Genomic DNA, 12763 nt, shown 5'->3' on the forward strand with positions numbered 1-12763 from the left:
AATCTATGGGGTGCAGTGTGGAGAGGCTGGGGGCAGAGAGGGGGCTCAGTGGGGGGGACATGGGGCACCGTGCCAAGGGGGTCAAGAAAGCCGCTCTATATTCTTAACCTTTTATTTTGGGGTCCTGATTTCAAGGCAGCTAGAAAAGGGGGGGCTGGGGGCTGAACCCTCAGAATTGTGAACCCTGAGGTGGTTGCAGGTGGGGATCCCCCTCGTGGGGAGCACAGCACTGCACTCCAACACAGAGTGGACAGCACAACCCCCCTGAAGTTCACACCTAGAAAGGGACCCCTTTGCCACTCTTAGGGTTTTGGGGTGCAGCCCCCCCCTTCACATCTTTGGGGCCAGGACTCTCCCATGCTCCCAGCGACACCCGCTTAGCATTCACTCCAAGGGCCCCAACACTCCCAGAGTTTGGGAGATGGCACAGCCCCCCACAAAGTTCAGTACAAGTAGGAAGGATTGGGGGGGGGGGCAGATTCAGGGCCCCAGCAGGATCCCAGCCCCATGGCAGCACAGCACTGCTGGCAGCAGCAGTAGGTTGTTCTCCTCCCCTACAGCTTTGCCTGGGCTCGAACCTGGGCATGTGGATCCAGGGAGGGAGCAGGGGGGCAGAGCTGGGGCAGGGAGCAGCCCCCACCGCACAGCCAGCAGCAGTAATAGGTTATCTCACTCAGCCACATGCACACACAGCGGTAGTAGGTTGTTGTCTGTCTCTGACACCCCCCTCACCAGCAGTAGTAGGTTGTTCTGTCTCTTACACACAAACACAACAGTACTAGGTTCTCTCTCACACACACACAGCAGTAGTAGGTTGTTCTCTCCCCCCCCCTCTCTCTCACACACACAGCAGTAGTAGGCTGTTATCGGTTTCTGATTCCCCCCCCCCCTGACACACACTAGCAGGTTGTTATCACACACCCGTGCCTGCAGCTGTAGTAGGCTGTTATCCCCCCCTCGCACACACAGAGGGAGACAGAGGCTCAGTCACTCTGGAGTTTATTCTGCCCTTGGGGGCGGGCTGGGGGGGGTCAGGAGCGAGCGAAGGCCTCCAGCCCCCGGGTGAGCAGCACCTGGGTCATTCCATCAGGGACCAGAACGCAGGTGACACCTAGGGGGGAGAGGAGAGAGAGGGTGACCCCCACCATTCACCCCCGCCCCTCCCCCCCGCAACATCTCAGTCCCTGACCCCTCCCCCATTCCCCCATGTGGGGCTGGCAGGGGAGTCCTGCCCAGGAGGGCTGGGGGCCCCCCAGGGGGATCTGAGCCCCCCGTACCTAGCTTGCTGACGTCCCGGATGTTGCGCTCCTCGTCGTCGAAGAACAGCATCTGGGCGAAGGGGACCCCAGTGTCCTGCTGCAGCCTGGGAGGGAGGGGCAGACTCAGGGGGAGTGGAGTTTAGGGGTGCAGGGGGTACCTGTGGAAGTGGGGGGTTGGGGTGCCAGGGGTGCAGTGGGTACCTGTGCAAGTGGGGGTGGGGGTTTGGGGGTGCTGGGGTTCAGGGGTGCAGCATGTACCTGTGGAAGTGGGGTGCTGGGGTTTCGGGATGCAGTGGATACCTGTGGAAGTTGGGGTGTCTGGATTTGGGGGTGCAGCAGGTACCTGTGGAAGTGGGGGTGGGAATTTGGGGGTTCAGGGGTGCAGCAGATACCTGTGGAAGTGAGGGCTGGGGATTAGGGGGTGCCAAGGTTCAGGGGTGCAGCAGGTACTGGTGGAAGTGGGGTGCTGGGGTTTGGCGGTGCAACAGGGACCTATGGAAGTTGGAGTGCCAGGGTTTCAGGGGTGCCAGGGTTTCAGGGGTGCAGCGGGTACCTGTGGAAGTGGGAGGGGGGATTTGGGAGTTATGGGGTGCAGTGAGTACCTGTGGAAGTGGGAGCTGGGGATTTGGGGGTGCCGGGGTTCAGGGGTGCAGTGGGTACCTGTGGAAATGGGGGCTGGTGATTTGGGGGTGCTGGGGTTCAAGGGTGCAGCGGATACCTGTGGGGGTGGGGATCTGGGGGTTCAGGGGTGCAGCGGGTACCTGTGGAAGTGGGGGCTGGGGATTTGGGGGTGCTGGGGTTCAGGGGTGCAGTGGGTACCTGTGGAAATGGGGGCTGGGGATTTGGGGGTGCTGGGGTTCAGGGGTGCAGCAGGTACCTGTGGAAGTGGGGGTGGGGATTTGGGGGTTATGGGGTGCAGTACCTGTGGAAGTGGGAGCTGGGGATTTGGGGGTGCCGGGGTTCAGTGGGTACCTGTGGAAGTGGGGGTGGGGATTTGGGGGGGCTGGGGTTCAGGGGTGCAGCGGGTACCTGTGGAAGTGGGGACTTGGGAGTTATGGGGTGCAGTACCTGTGGAAGTGGGAGCTGGGGATTTGGGGGTGCCGGGGTTCAGCGGGTACCTGCGGAAGTAGGGGTGGGGATTTGGGGGTTCAGGGGTACCTGCGGAAGTGGGGGTGGGGATTTGGGGGTTCAGGGGTACCTGTGGAAGTGGGGGTGGGGATTTGGGGGTGCCGGGGTACCTGTGGAAGTGGGGGTGGGGATTTGGGTGTTCAGCGGGTACCTGCGGGAGTGGGGGTGGGGATTTGGGGGTGCCGGGGTACCTGTGGAAGTGGGCGCTCTTTCCCCTGGGGTAGATCTCCACACAGCGCAGGAAGCGGCGCACGCCGAAGAGCTCCAGCAGCTGGGTAGCGCCGCGAGTCTCGCCCGTCCTGGGGGGAGTTGGCGGTCAGGGGGGTGGGGTGGCGCTGGGGGCAGGGGGCAGGGGTCAGACACTCACCGGGAGGCGGCTGCCATGGGGACGCCCAGGCCCTGCAGTCGCTCCAGCACAGCCGGCACCTCGGGGTACAGGCGGACAGGGCGGCCGCGGGCATCCAGCACCGAGCCAGCCCTGGGGGCAGACAGGGTTACCCGACTCCTCCAACCCCCTATGGCCCCTTATAGCCTCCTCTAACTCCCTATAGCCCCTCCCTCTCTGACCCCCTATAGCCCCTTACCCAACCCCCTATAGCTCTCATAACCTCCTCTGACCCCCTATAGCCCCTTACCCACCCCCTATAGCTCTCATAACCTCCTCTGACCCCCTGTAAGCCCTCCCTGGCCACATAGATCCCTCCCTTATAACCCCTAATCCCCTATAGCCCCTTCAGCCCCCATAACCTCTCCTTCCCCAAACCTCTCGGGCCCCTACAGCTAGGACCCTACCAAAGTCAGGGGGTCACGGACTGTGAAGTCTGGTCTGCCCCATGGAAGTGCTTTTCCTGTGCAGATTTAATGGGGGTGGGAGGAACCTTTCTCCCCTCGGGGGTCCCAACCCTAAAGGGGCTGTGAGGGGCGGGGGCTGCTGGCCTGGAGCATCACCACCACCAGCAGCAGCACAGAAATAATAATGGCAACAACGCGACCCCCCCAACCTTGTGACCCCCCAACAGTTCCCTTTTGGGTCGGGACTCCCCTGCTCACCGCAGGGAACGTTTCAGGTGTGGGGAGCTCAGATCATGAAACTGACGATTGCTAAAATCCTGACTGTGAAATTGACCACAATGGACCCTAAATTTGGTAGGGCCCTTCCCTATAGCCTCCTCTGATCCCCTATAGCTCCAATCCCCTATAGCCCCTCCCCTGACCCCCAACAGCCCTCATAGCCTCCTCTGCTCCCCTATAGCCCCATATCCCCTATAGCCCCTCCCCTGACCCCCAATAGCCCTCATAGCCTCCTCTGAGCCCCTATAGCACCATATCCCCTATAGCCCCTCCCCTGACCCCCCATAGCCCTCATAGACTCCCCTGATCCTCTATAGCCCCATATCCCCTAGAGCCCCTCCCCTGACCCCCTATAGCCACCATGGCCTCCTGTGACCCCCTATAGTCCCATATCCCCTATAGCCCCACCCCTCTGACCCTCTTAGCCCTGCTCCCCTATAGCCCCCATAGCCTCCTCTGACCCTCTATAGCCCCATACCCCCTCCTCTCTGACCCCCATAGCCTGATCCCCTATAGCCCCTCCCCTGACCCCCATAGCCCACCCTTATAGCTCCCCATCCCCTATAGCCCTATCCTATAGAGCCCTGGCCCCTCCCCCATCTTTCCCGTACAGTCCTCCCTCTTAGGCCAACTGCTGTTCCCCCCGCCCCCTCCCCACGTTACCCCTCCCACCTGTCCCGCTGGAAGGGGGGGTCCACGTGGGTGTCGACCCAGAAGGGCCACAGGGTGTAATCTGCAACAAGAAAGGAGAGACGTCACCCCCCCCCCGGAAGCCCCCCCGAATCGAGCGCTGTGGGGAGACCCCACCCAGCAACCGCCCCGCATGTCCCCCCAGCATCCCAGCCCAGTCTCTGGGGACACGGAGCCCAGCCCCCCCTGGTGACCCCCACCCAGCAACCGCCCCGCTGGGGGGTGGCCCCACACTGTCCCCCCAGCATCCCAGCCCAGTCTCTGGGGACACGGAGCCCAGCCCCCCGGTGACCCCACCCAGCAACCGCCCCGCTGGGGGGTGGCCCCACACTGTCCCCCCAGCATCCCAGCCCAGTCTCTGGGGACACGGAGCCCAGCCCCCCCTGGTGACCCCCACCCAGCAACCGCCTCGCTGGGGGGTGGCCCCACACTGTCCCCCCAGCATCCCAGCCCAGTCTCTGGGGACACGGAGCCCAGCCCCCGCTGGTGACCCCCACCCAGCAACCGCCCCGCTGGGGGGTGGCCCCATAGTGTCCCCGTCAGTCTCTGGGGACTCCCACCAGATCACCCCAAATTCACCCAGGTCAAACACCACCAGCCCCGGGAGGTGGCACATCGCGCCCCTGCCCAGGGGAGGGAACAGGGAGTTTCTGAGCTGGATGGGGCTGGCCCGGCTGATCGCTGGGGTGCGCCGGGCTGCGCCCCACGTGTTGGGCCGTAGAGACTCAGGCTAGACAGGCCGCTCTGTAGTTAACCCCGCCCGTGCCGAGACACAGAGCCACAGAGCCAGTGCAGACTCACCCCAGAGCCAGCTGCATCTCAGCGCCCGGCGAGGGGTCCCCGTGTAACCAGCCCCCACGCCAGAGCCAGCCGCATCCCAGCACCGGGTGAGGGATCCCCGTGTAACCAGCCCCCACCCCAGAGCCAGCCGCATCCCAGCACCGGGTGAGGGATCCCCCTGTAACCAGCCCGTGTCCCACCCCAGAGCCAGCTGCATCTCAGCGCCGGGCGAGGGGTCCCCGTGTAACCAGCCCGTGTCCCACCCCAGAGCCAGCCGCATCTCAGCGCAGGGCGAGGGGTCCCCGTGTAACCAGCCCGTGTCCCACCCCAGAGCCAGCTGCATCTCAGCGCCGGGCGAGGGGTCCCCGTATAACCAGCCCCCACCCCAGAGCCAGCCACATCTCAACGCCAGGTGAGGGGTCCCCCTGTAACCAGCCCCCACCCCAGAGCCAGCCGCATCTCAGCACCGGGCGAGGGGTCCCTGTGTAACCAGCCCCCACCCCCGAGCCAGCCGCATCTCAGCGCCAGGCGAGGGGTCCCCGTGTAACCAGCCCCCACGCCAGAGCCAGCCGCATCCCAGCACCGGGTGAGGGATCCCCCTGTAACCAGCCCCCACCCCAGAGCCAGCCGCATCTCAGCGCCGGGCGAGGGGTCCCCATGTAACCAGCCCCCACCCCAGAGCCAGCCGCATCTCAGCGCCAGGCGAGGGGTCCCCGTGTAACCAGCCCCCACGCCAGAGCCAGCCGCATCCCAGCACCGGGTGAGGGATCCCCCTGTAACCAGCCCCCACCCCAGAGCCAGCTGCATCTCAACGCCAGGTGAGGGGTCCCCCTGTAACCAGCCCCCACCCCACTCCCAGAGCCAGCCGCATCTCAGCACCGGGTGAGGGGTCCCCATGTAACCAGCCCCCACCCCACTCCCAGAGTCAGCCGCATCTCAGCACCAGGTGAGGGGTCCCCCTGTAACCAGCCCCCACCCCAGAGCCAGCTGCATCTCAGCGCCCGGTGAGGGGTCCCCGTATAACCAGCTCCCACAGCAGAGCCAGCTGCATCTCAGCACCGGGTGAGGGGTCCTCATGTAACCAGCCCCCACCCCAGAGCCAGCCGCATCTCAGCACCGGGTGAGGGGTCCCTGTGTAACCAGCCCCCACCCCAGAGCCAGCCGCATCTCAGCACCAGGTGAGGAGTCCCTGTGTAACCAGCCCCCACCCCAGAGCCAGCTGCATCTCAGCGCCGGGTGAGGGGTCCCCCTGTAACCAGCCCCCACCCCAGAGCCAGCCGCATCTCAGCACCAGGTGAGGGGTCCCCGTGTAACCAGCCCCCACCCCACTCCCAGAGCCAACTGCATCTCAGCACCGGGTGAGGGGTCCCCATGTAACCAGCCCCCACCCCACTCCCAGAGCCAGCTGCATCTCAGCACCAGGTGAGGGGTCCCCCTGTAACCAGTCCCCACCCCAGAGCCAACTGCATCCCAGCACTGGGCAAGGGATCCCAGTGTAACCAGCCCTCACCCCAGAGCCCACTGCATCTCAGCACCGGGCGAGGGGTCCCTATGTAACCAGCCCATGTCCCACCCCAGAGCCAGCCACATCTCAGCACCAGGTGAGGGGTCCCTGTGTAACCAGCCCCCCACCAAGCCAGCTGCATCTCAGCGCCGGGCGAGGGGTCCCCGTGTAACCAGCCCCCACCCCAGAGCCAGCCGCATCTCAGCGTCGGGCGAGGGGTCCCCGTGTAACCAGCCCCCACCCCAGAGCCAGCCACATCTCAGCACTGGGCGAGGGGTCTCCGTGTAACCAGCCCCCACCCCACTCCCAGAGCCAGCCGCATCTCAGCACCGGTTGAGGGGTCCCATTTAACCAGCCCCCACCCCACTCCCAGAGCCAGCTGCATCTCAGTGCCAAGTAAGGGGTCCCCATGTAACCAGACCCCCACCACACCCCCGAGCCAGCTGGATCACATCACCGGGCAAGGGGTCCCCCTGTAACCAGACCCCCAAGCCAGCTGGATCGCATCACCGGGCAAGAGGTCCCCCTATAACTAGCCCCCACGCCCCCCCCAAGCCTGCCACATCTCAGCACCAGGCAAGGGGTCCCCCAGTAACCAGTCCCCCCACTACACCCCACCCGAGCCAGCTGCATCACAGCACTGGTGAGAGGTCCCTGTGTAACCAGCTCCCCTGAGCCAGCTGCATGTCAGGGCCAGGTGAGGGGTTCCTGTGTAACCAGCCCTCGCACCCCCCCACCGCCCCGAGCCAGCTGCATGTCAGGGCCAGGTGAGGGGTTCCTGTGTAACCAGCCCTCGCACCCCCCCACCCCGAGCCAGCTGCGTGTCAGGGCCAGGCGAGGGATTCCTGTGTAACCAGCCCTCGCACCCCCCCGCCCCGAGCCAGCTGCGTGTCAGGGCCAGGCGAGGGGTTCCTGTGTAACCAGCCCTCGCACCCCCCCGCCCCGAGCCAGCTGCATGTCAGGGCCAGGCGAGGGATTCCTGTGTAACCAGCCCTCGCACCCCCCCGCCCCGAGCCAGCTGCGTGTCAGGGCCAGGCGAGGGATTCCTGTGTAACCAGCCCTCGCACCCCCCCGCCCCGAGCCAGCTGCGTGTCAGGGCCAGGCGAGGGATTCCTGTGTAACCAGCCCTCGCACCCCCCCACCCCGAGCCAGCTGCATGTCAGGGCCAGGTGAGGGGTTCCTGTGTAACCAGCCCTCGCACCCCCCCCCGCCCCGAGCCAGCTGCATGTCAGGGCCAGGCGAGGGAAGTGAGGAGTGAGGGAAGCTCCCTAACAGGGAGGCCCTACCTCTCTGCACCGTCTCTTCACTGCCAGTCCCTGCCCCCCGCTGACTCCTCCGCATCCCCTCCTCCCCATGGCTTGCCCTTACGGGGGTAAAAACTGGGTGGGCCACAGCACCTGGACCCACTTTTCTGGCATGCTGGGTCCCCAAATAACCAGCCCTTGCACCCACCCCAGACAGGCCCCCTCTCAGTGGGGCTCACTGTATAACCAGCCCCTGCCCCCCCCTTGGAGGGGCCACATCTCAGCACCAGGTCCCCAAATACCTGCACCCATTCCCCACACCAGCAGCTGCATCTCAATGCTGGGCAAGCGGTCCCCCTATAACCACCCCACCCCACCCCAGAAGCAGCCGCATCTCCACACTCTGCTGCACTGAGACACCTTTATTAACACTCAGCGATCCAAACGTACAGAACAAGACACCAACGGGGACCCCCGAGCGCCAGCCCAGCCCCCCACGGACGGCCACCCCCACTGAGAGTTCATGGGGGAGGGGGAAGCAGCCATCCAGACAGTGCTAGCAGAGCAGGGGGTGTGTGGGGGGGGCTCTGTCGCTCCAGAGGGGGGGTCCCATCACCGTAGCTGCCCCCCTCGCAGAGCCAAGACCAGGTGGAGGACAGAGCCGCCCTGGATCTTGTAGTCGGCCGCTGTCTTCTCGTCGTTCCTGCGGGGCAGACGGAGGGACACACAGACAGAGGGGGCATGAGCTGTGTGGAGCCACCACGCAGCTGCCCGCCATGGCGGTGGAGCCAGGACTCTGGGGTTCCCTTCCTGGCTCTGGGAGTGTGGGGGGAGCGGGGTCTAGTGGGGGGCAAGGGAGGAGGCTGGGAGCCAGGACTCCTGGGTTCTACCCCAGGGGAGTGGGGGCGGCCCTCACAGCCCTTCTTATGCCAGCTGGCGAAGGCATCCCCCATAGTCTGAACATTCAGCCCAACAGCCCCTTGTCGGGTGCCCTGTAACCCCTAGTGACCTGAGAGCTGTGGCATGGTGCAGGCCCCGAACGCACCGGTCCCCATGTGTGCTGCCAACGCGCCTCCGAGGCAGCAGGCCACCGCCTGACAGAAACGGGGATTTTACCAGCCTGAGCACGGACATTTCCATCCATGCCACGCAACGCAACAGTGCCCATCGCCCAGCGGAGGTGGCAGCCGGCCCAGTGCCCATGGGGATACATTCCCGGGGTACCCAAATGGGGAGAGACCCTCTGCCAGCGCACTCGGGGCATCTCCCTGCCAGGAACTGGCCATGCCAAAGGCTTGATGGCTGGGGAAAGCTGGTCTGTGCCCCTAGAACTGGCTCTGTGCAGGGGGCAAGGGTGCATCCTCAGCTGGGCCAGCCCCTCCCAGAGCCTTTGTTTCTCTCTCTCTCTCTGCCCGGAGACGGGCAGCACCTGCCAGGGAGGGCCAGATGGGCAGAGCCTGGAGGAGTTGGTGGGAGAGGCAGACAGGCTGGCACACCACTCAGTTTAAGCACCAGCAAAGCTGCTGCTAATGGAGGAGGCTGGTAGCCAGGATGCCTGGGTTGTTCCAAGCTCTGTGAGGGGAGTGGGGTCTAGTGGTTAGAGCACGGGGAATTGGGAGCCAGGATTTATCCCATAATGCCTTAGGAAATGTTCTGCTGGCAGTGGGAGCAGAACCTATCCCACTGTGCACCAGGGGCTGCTACACTTCAGATATCCCAGAATGCCCCTGGGCTGCAGCCACCATCACACCCCTCCCCCCACTCACATCTGCTTGCCGCTGTAGATGAGACGCTGCTGCTGGGGTGGGATCCCCTCCTTCTCCTCCACACGCTCCTTTATCCGCTCCACCTGGGGCATGAGTGAGAGAGAGGGGAAAGCTGGGAGAAATCCCCAAATAACGCCCTGCCCCGGGGCTTCCGGGACAGAGGGGGTAGAACCAAGGGCTGGACCCCAGGAGAGCAGGGAAGGGATAGAGGGAGCGGGTCTGAATGCTGGATCCCAGCAGAATGGGAGGGGGGGTCTCCAGAGGGGCCGGGTCGCCCCCACTCCCAGCCCCTCAGGGCAGGTACCTTGTCTGTGGGCTCAATGTCGATCTCAATCTCCTTCCCGGTCAGCGTCTGGAAGCAGCAGGGGAAGCCCCGGTTAGCAGCAGCTCCCCCAGGAGTCCCCGGTGCAGCCGAGCTGCCCCCACACTCCCTGCCCCTCTATCCCAGCATGCACCGGGGCAGAGAGAGGGCCCGAAACCTGCCCTTGGGTCCCAGCTTTCCCATCATGCACTGGGGCAGCACCTCTTGCTCACTGCTCTGCCCCCTCCTGCAATCCCCCGAGACCCCCTTCACCCGGCAGCCCCCGGGCGGCCCCCGTACCCGGCCCGTCCCCGCGGGGACCCGCCCGCCCTGTGCTCCCGGCATGCACCAGGGCAGGGAGTGGGCAGCACCTATCCCAGGATGCTCTGGGGCAGCAACTCTTGCTCACTGCCCTGCCCCCCCCGGCGCGCCCATCTCCCAGCGGCCCCCGCGGCGGCCCCTGCTCACCTTCACTTTGATCAGCATCGTGGCCCGGCAGCGCCTCACCTCTGACCCGGAAGCAGAACCCAGCACCAGCCGCTCGGAGGCTTTTACCCAGCAGCCTCCGCGCGCGCGGCCCTCTCCCTGGCGTCACTTCCTCCACTTTGCACGATGGGAGCCGTAGTCCCCTCAGCACCGCCCCCGCTGCCGCACGTAAGGGACTACACCTCCCATGGGGCAACGCAGAACACAAGGGGGGAGCGGGACGCGCAAAGGCCCATGGGAGCTCCCTAATCCCGGTGCATGATGGGAGTTGTAGTCCCCGTACTGCTGTTACCCCTTGAGCACGACGGGGGACCGAACTACCTTTCCCACGAGGCACAGCGGCAGGGCAGGACTAAGAGCGCGGGAGGCGCAAAGGAGCATGGTGGCGTCTCCCGGTTCATGATGGGAGTTGTAGTCCGCTACGTCCGTTCATCCGCTTCAGAACGGCAAGGGGCGGGACTGCATTGCCCATGAGGCGCCGCGCGCAGAAACGGGCTCCCCAGCTGTTGCCCCGACGCCTCACGGGAGATGTAGTCCCGCCGGCCGCCCACGCCCCTCCCGTGAGGCACCGCGCGCGGGGAAGGGGCGGGGCGCTGGGGGAACCGTTGGGGGTTGACCCTCGATCACTCCGCGGCGCTCGTAGCCACCAGCGGAAGTGGCGGGGGAGGGGCCCACCGGAAGTGGCCTCCCCACAGAATTAGTGCCGTGTTGCCAGCCCGGGTTCCGGGCCCCGCCGCACAGCGGGGTTGGTGTGGGTCGCGTCGGCCCTGCCGGGGGGGGGGGGGTCAGAGTGCACGTGGTGGCGGGAGGGAGCCACAGTTCGCGCTGCAGGAAGGAGGCGGGGTGGGGTCAGAGGTCACGGTGGCATTGCAGTGGGGTCAGAGGTCACAGGTGGAAGGCCACAACGCGGAGGCTGCGCCCTGGCCGGGGTTTCAGTGGGGGCCGAGATGATGCAGGGGGACAGCGATGGTGAACGAGCTGGAGCTCACTGGGGGGCCGGGGGTCCAGGCAGAACTGTTGTTAGCGGTGCTGGAAGTCACTGTGGGGTCAGCGGTTGAGGTGGGGATAAGGACCCAGAAGTGGGACCATTAGATGTGACCTCACTCCAGGATCTCTGGCAACTTGTCCTCCAGCACATTTAGCCAGGACCCACAGCGCCCAAGGCCTACGGGGAATCACCTCAGGTGGGGCCATCAGATCTGGGGGCTTGTCTTATTTTTAGCCAGTCACCCTTCTGCCTTTCTCCTTCAGAGCGCCGCACCAGATTCATGACAGATGCCTGGTTGCTGAGCCCCACGCCCCAGTAAGGCACCGAGGGCAGGGTGCCAGGGCTGGAGTGGAGTCCCCTGGGGGCCTCTGGGATTGTGGAGGAGTCTCCCCAGCCTATCCTGAGCCACAGTCTCTGCCTCCCTCACCATGCCGCACATCGATAATGACATCAAGCTGGATTTCAAGGACGTCTTGCTGAGACCCAAGCGCAGCACCCTGAAATCCTGGAGCGAGGTGAGCGCCCCAGCCTGGCTCTTGCTTCCCTAGGAGTCCCCAGGCTTGCCTGGTGGGAGCCCCACAGCCTATCCCTGAGTGTCTAGGGGCAGATATGGTGCCCCCTGGGGTTCCTCCTCTGGGAGCCCTGCTAGCATCTCTCTCCCTCTCTGGCACAGGTGGATCTCCTCCAATCATTCACTTTCCGCAACTCGCACCAGACGTATAGTGGTATCCCCATCATTGCTGCCAACATGGACACTGTGGGCACCTTCGAGATGGCCAAAGTCCTTTGCAAGGTACATGGACCAGGGATCCCCCAGCCGTCTCCTGTAGCAGCAACATCACCGATTCCCCAGCTGATCAGCAATGGAGATCCACACCCCCATGTGTTCTTCCTCCCAGCCAATCAGCACTGGGGATTCCCCTCCCCGCAGGTCATACACCATGTGCTTAACTGCCCTAGCCATTAAGCATCAGGGATCTCCCCACAGGACTGTAGCAGCTTTATAAGCCATGTGATCGACTTCTCAGCCAATCAGCATTTAGGATTCCCTCCCCTCAGGGCTGCATGGTTATTGAAATATACTTGATTAACTGCTCAGCCAATCAGCACCCTCCAGCCCCCTGCTGAAGCAGCATTGCAAGCTGCCTGATTAAGTGCACAGCCAGTAAACAATCAGGCTCTCCCCTGGAATCTTCCACTGTAGGAAGGGGAGTTCATGACTATCATTTTGGGCTGTTCCGTTATAGCAGGGGGAAGAATTTTCTTTCCTCCTTCCATTATATCATCTTGGTGGGTTATTCCTTTACATGGGTGGGAGGGAGGGGGAAAGGATATCTCTGTTCCTGGTGGGCAATTCCATTATAATGGGGGAGGGGGAGAAGTATTTTTTTCTTGGTGGATCATTCCATTATGATGGGGTGTCAGTGTCACAACCCATATCCTCCTCTTCCCTCAGTTCTCACTCTTCACTGCGATCCACAAGCACTACAAGCTGGAGGAGTGGAAGGAGTTTGCTGCCCAGGAGCCCAATTGCCTGCAGGTGCAT

General features: G+C 64.1%; 3 protein-coding genes across 4 annotated transcripts; 1 reads left to right on the forward strand and 2 right to left on the reverse strand.

Moving 5' to 3' along the window:
* Positions 1–982: 982 nt before the first annotated feature.
* MDP1 (magnesium dependent phosphatase 1) lies at positions 983–4972 on the reverse strand. 2 transcript variants are annotated; one of them, XM_030542900.1, is made up of 6 exons: positions 4728–4907; positions 4131–4191; positions 2755–2865; positions 2579–2686; positions 1278–1363; positions 983–1111 (listed from the first exon to the last, which is right to left on the reverse strand). In XM_030542900.1, exons 1-6 carry the CDS (start codon positions 4762–4764, stop codon positions 1032–1034), a joined length of 483 nt encoding a protein of 160 aa, XP_030398760.1. In that variant the 5' UTR covers positions 4765–4907; the 3' UTR covers positions 983–1031. The 2 variants fall into 2 exon arrangements, with proteins under 2 accessions (XP_030398760.1, XP_030398761.1); XM_030542901.1 differs by lacking the exon at positions 2755–2865 and having other exon boundaries at positions 4728–4972.
* A 3111-nt stretch (positions 4973–8083) lies between these two features.
* On the reverse strand, positions 8084–10316 carry LOC115640000 (NEDD8). Its single transcript, XM_030542902.1, has 4 exons — positions 10212–10316; positions 9747–9794; positions 9443–9525; positions 8084–8379 (listed from the first exon to the last, which is right to left on the reverse strand). The coding sequence occupies exons 1-4, from the start codon at positions 10227–10229 to the stop codon at positions 8289–8291; spliced, it is 240 nt and encodes a 79-aa protein (XP_030398762.1). The 5' UTR covers positions 10230–10316; the 3' UTR covers positions 8084–8288.
* Positions 10317–11090: 774 nt separating this feature from the next.
* On the forward strand, positions 11091–12757 carry LOC115639995 (GMP reductase 2-like; the record flags this gene model as incomplete). The annotated part of the gene is made up of 4 exons (XM_030542890.1): positions 11091–11198; positions 11481–11732; positions 11891–12010; positions 12674–12757. Coding segments are annotated over exons 2-4 (291 nt in total), but the record flags the coding sequence as incomplete, so codon positions are not given.
* Positions 12758–12763: the final 6 nt, after the last annotated feature.

Source organism: Gopherus evgoodei, unplaced genomic scaffold, assembly GCF_007399415.2.
Source record: "Gopherus evgoodei ecotype Sinaloan lineage unplaced genomic scaffold, rGopEvg1_v1.p scaffold_171_arrow_ctg1, whole genome shotgun sequence".
Taxonomy (NCBI): Eukaryota; Metazoa; Chordata; order Testudines; family Testudinidae; genus Gopherus; species Gopherus evgoodei.

Excerpts from the sequence above, each read along its gene's own strand:
- MDP1 (XM_030542900.1), bottom strand. The coding sequence starts at position 4,764 with ATGTGCCACCTCCCGGGGCTGGTGGTGTTTGACCTGG. Across the intron at positions 1,364-2,578 it reads AAGAGCGCCCACTTCCACAG|GCTGCAGCAGGACACTGGGG; the intron begins GTACCCCGGCAC and ends CCTCCCTCCCAG. Across the intron at positions 1,112-1,277 it reads CCGGGACGTCAGCAAGCTAG|GTGTCACCTGCGTTCTGGTC; the intron begins GTACGGGGGGCT and ends TCTCCCCCCTAG.
- LOC115640000 (XM_030542902.1), bottom strand. Across the intron at positions 9,526-9,746 it reads ACATTGAGCCCACAGACAAG|GTGGAGCGGATAAAGGAGCG; the intron begins GTACCTGCCCTG and ends CTCATGCCCCAG. Across the intron at positions 8,380-9,442 it reads ATCTACAGCGGCAAGCAGAT|GAACGACGAGAAGACAGCGG; the intron begins GTGAGTGGGGGG and ends TCTGCCCCGCAG.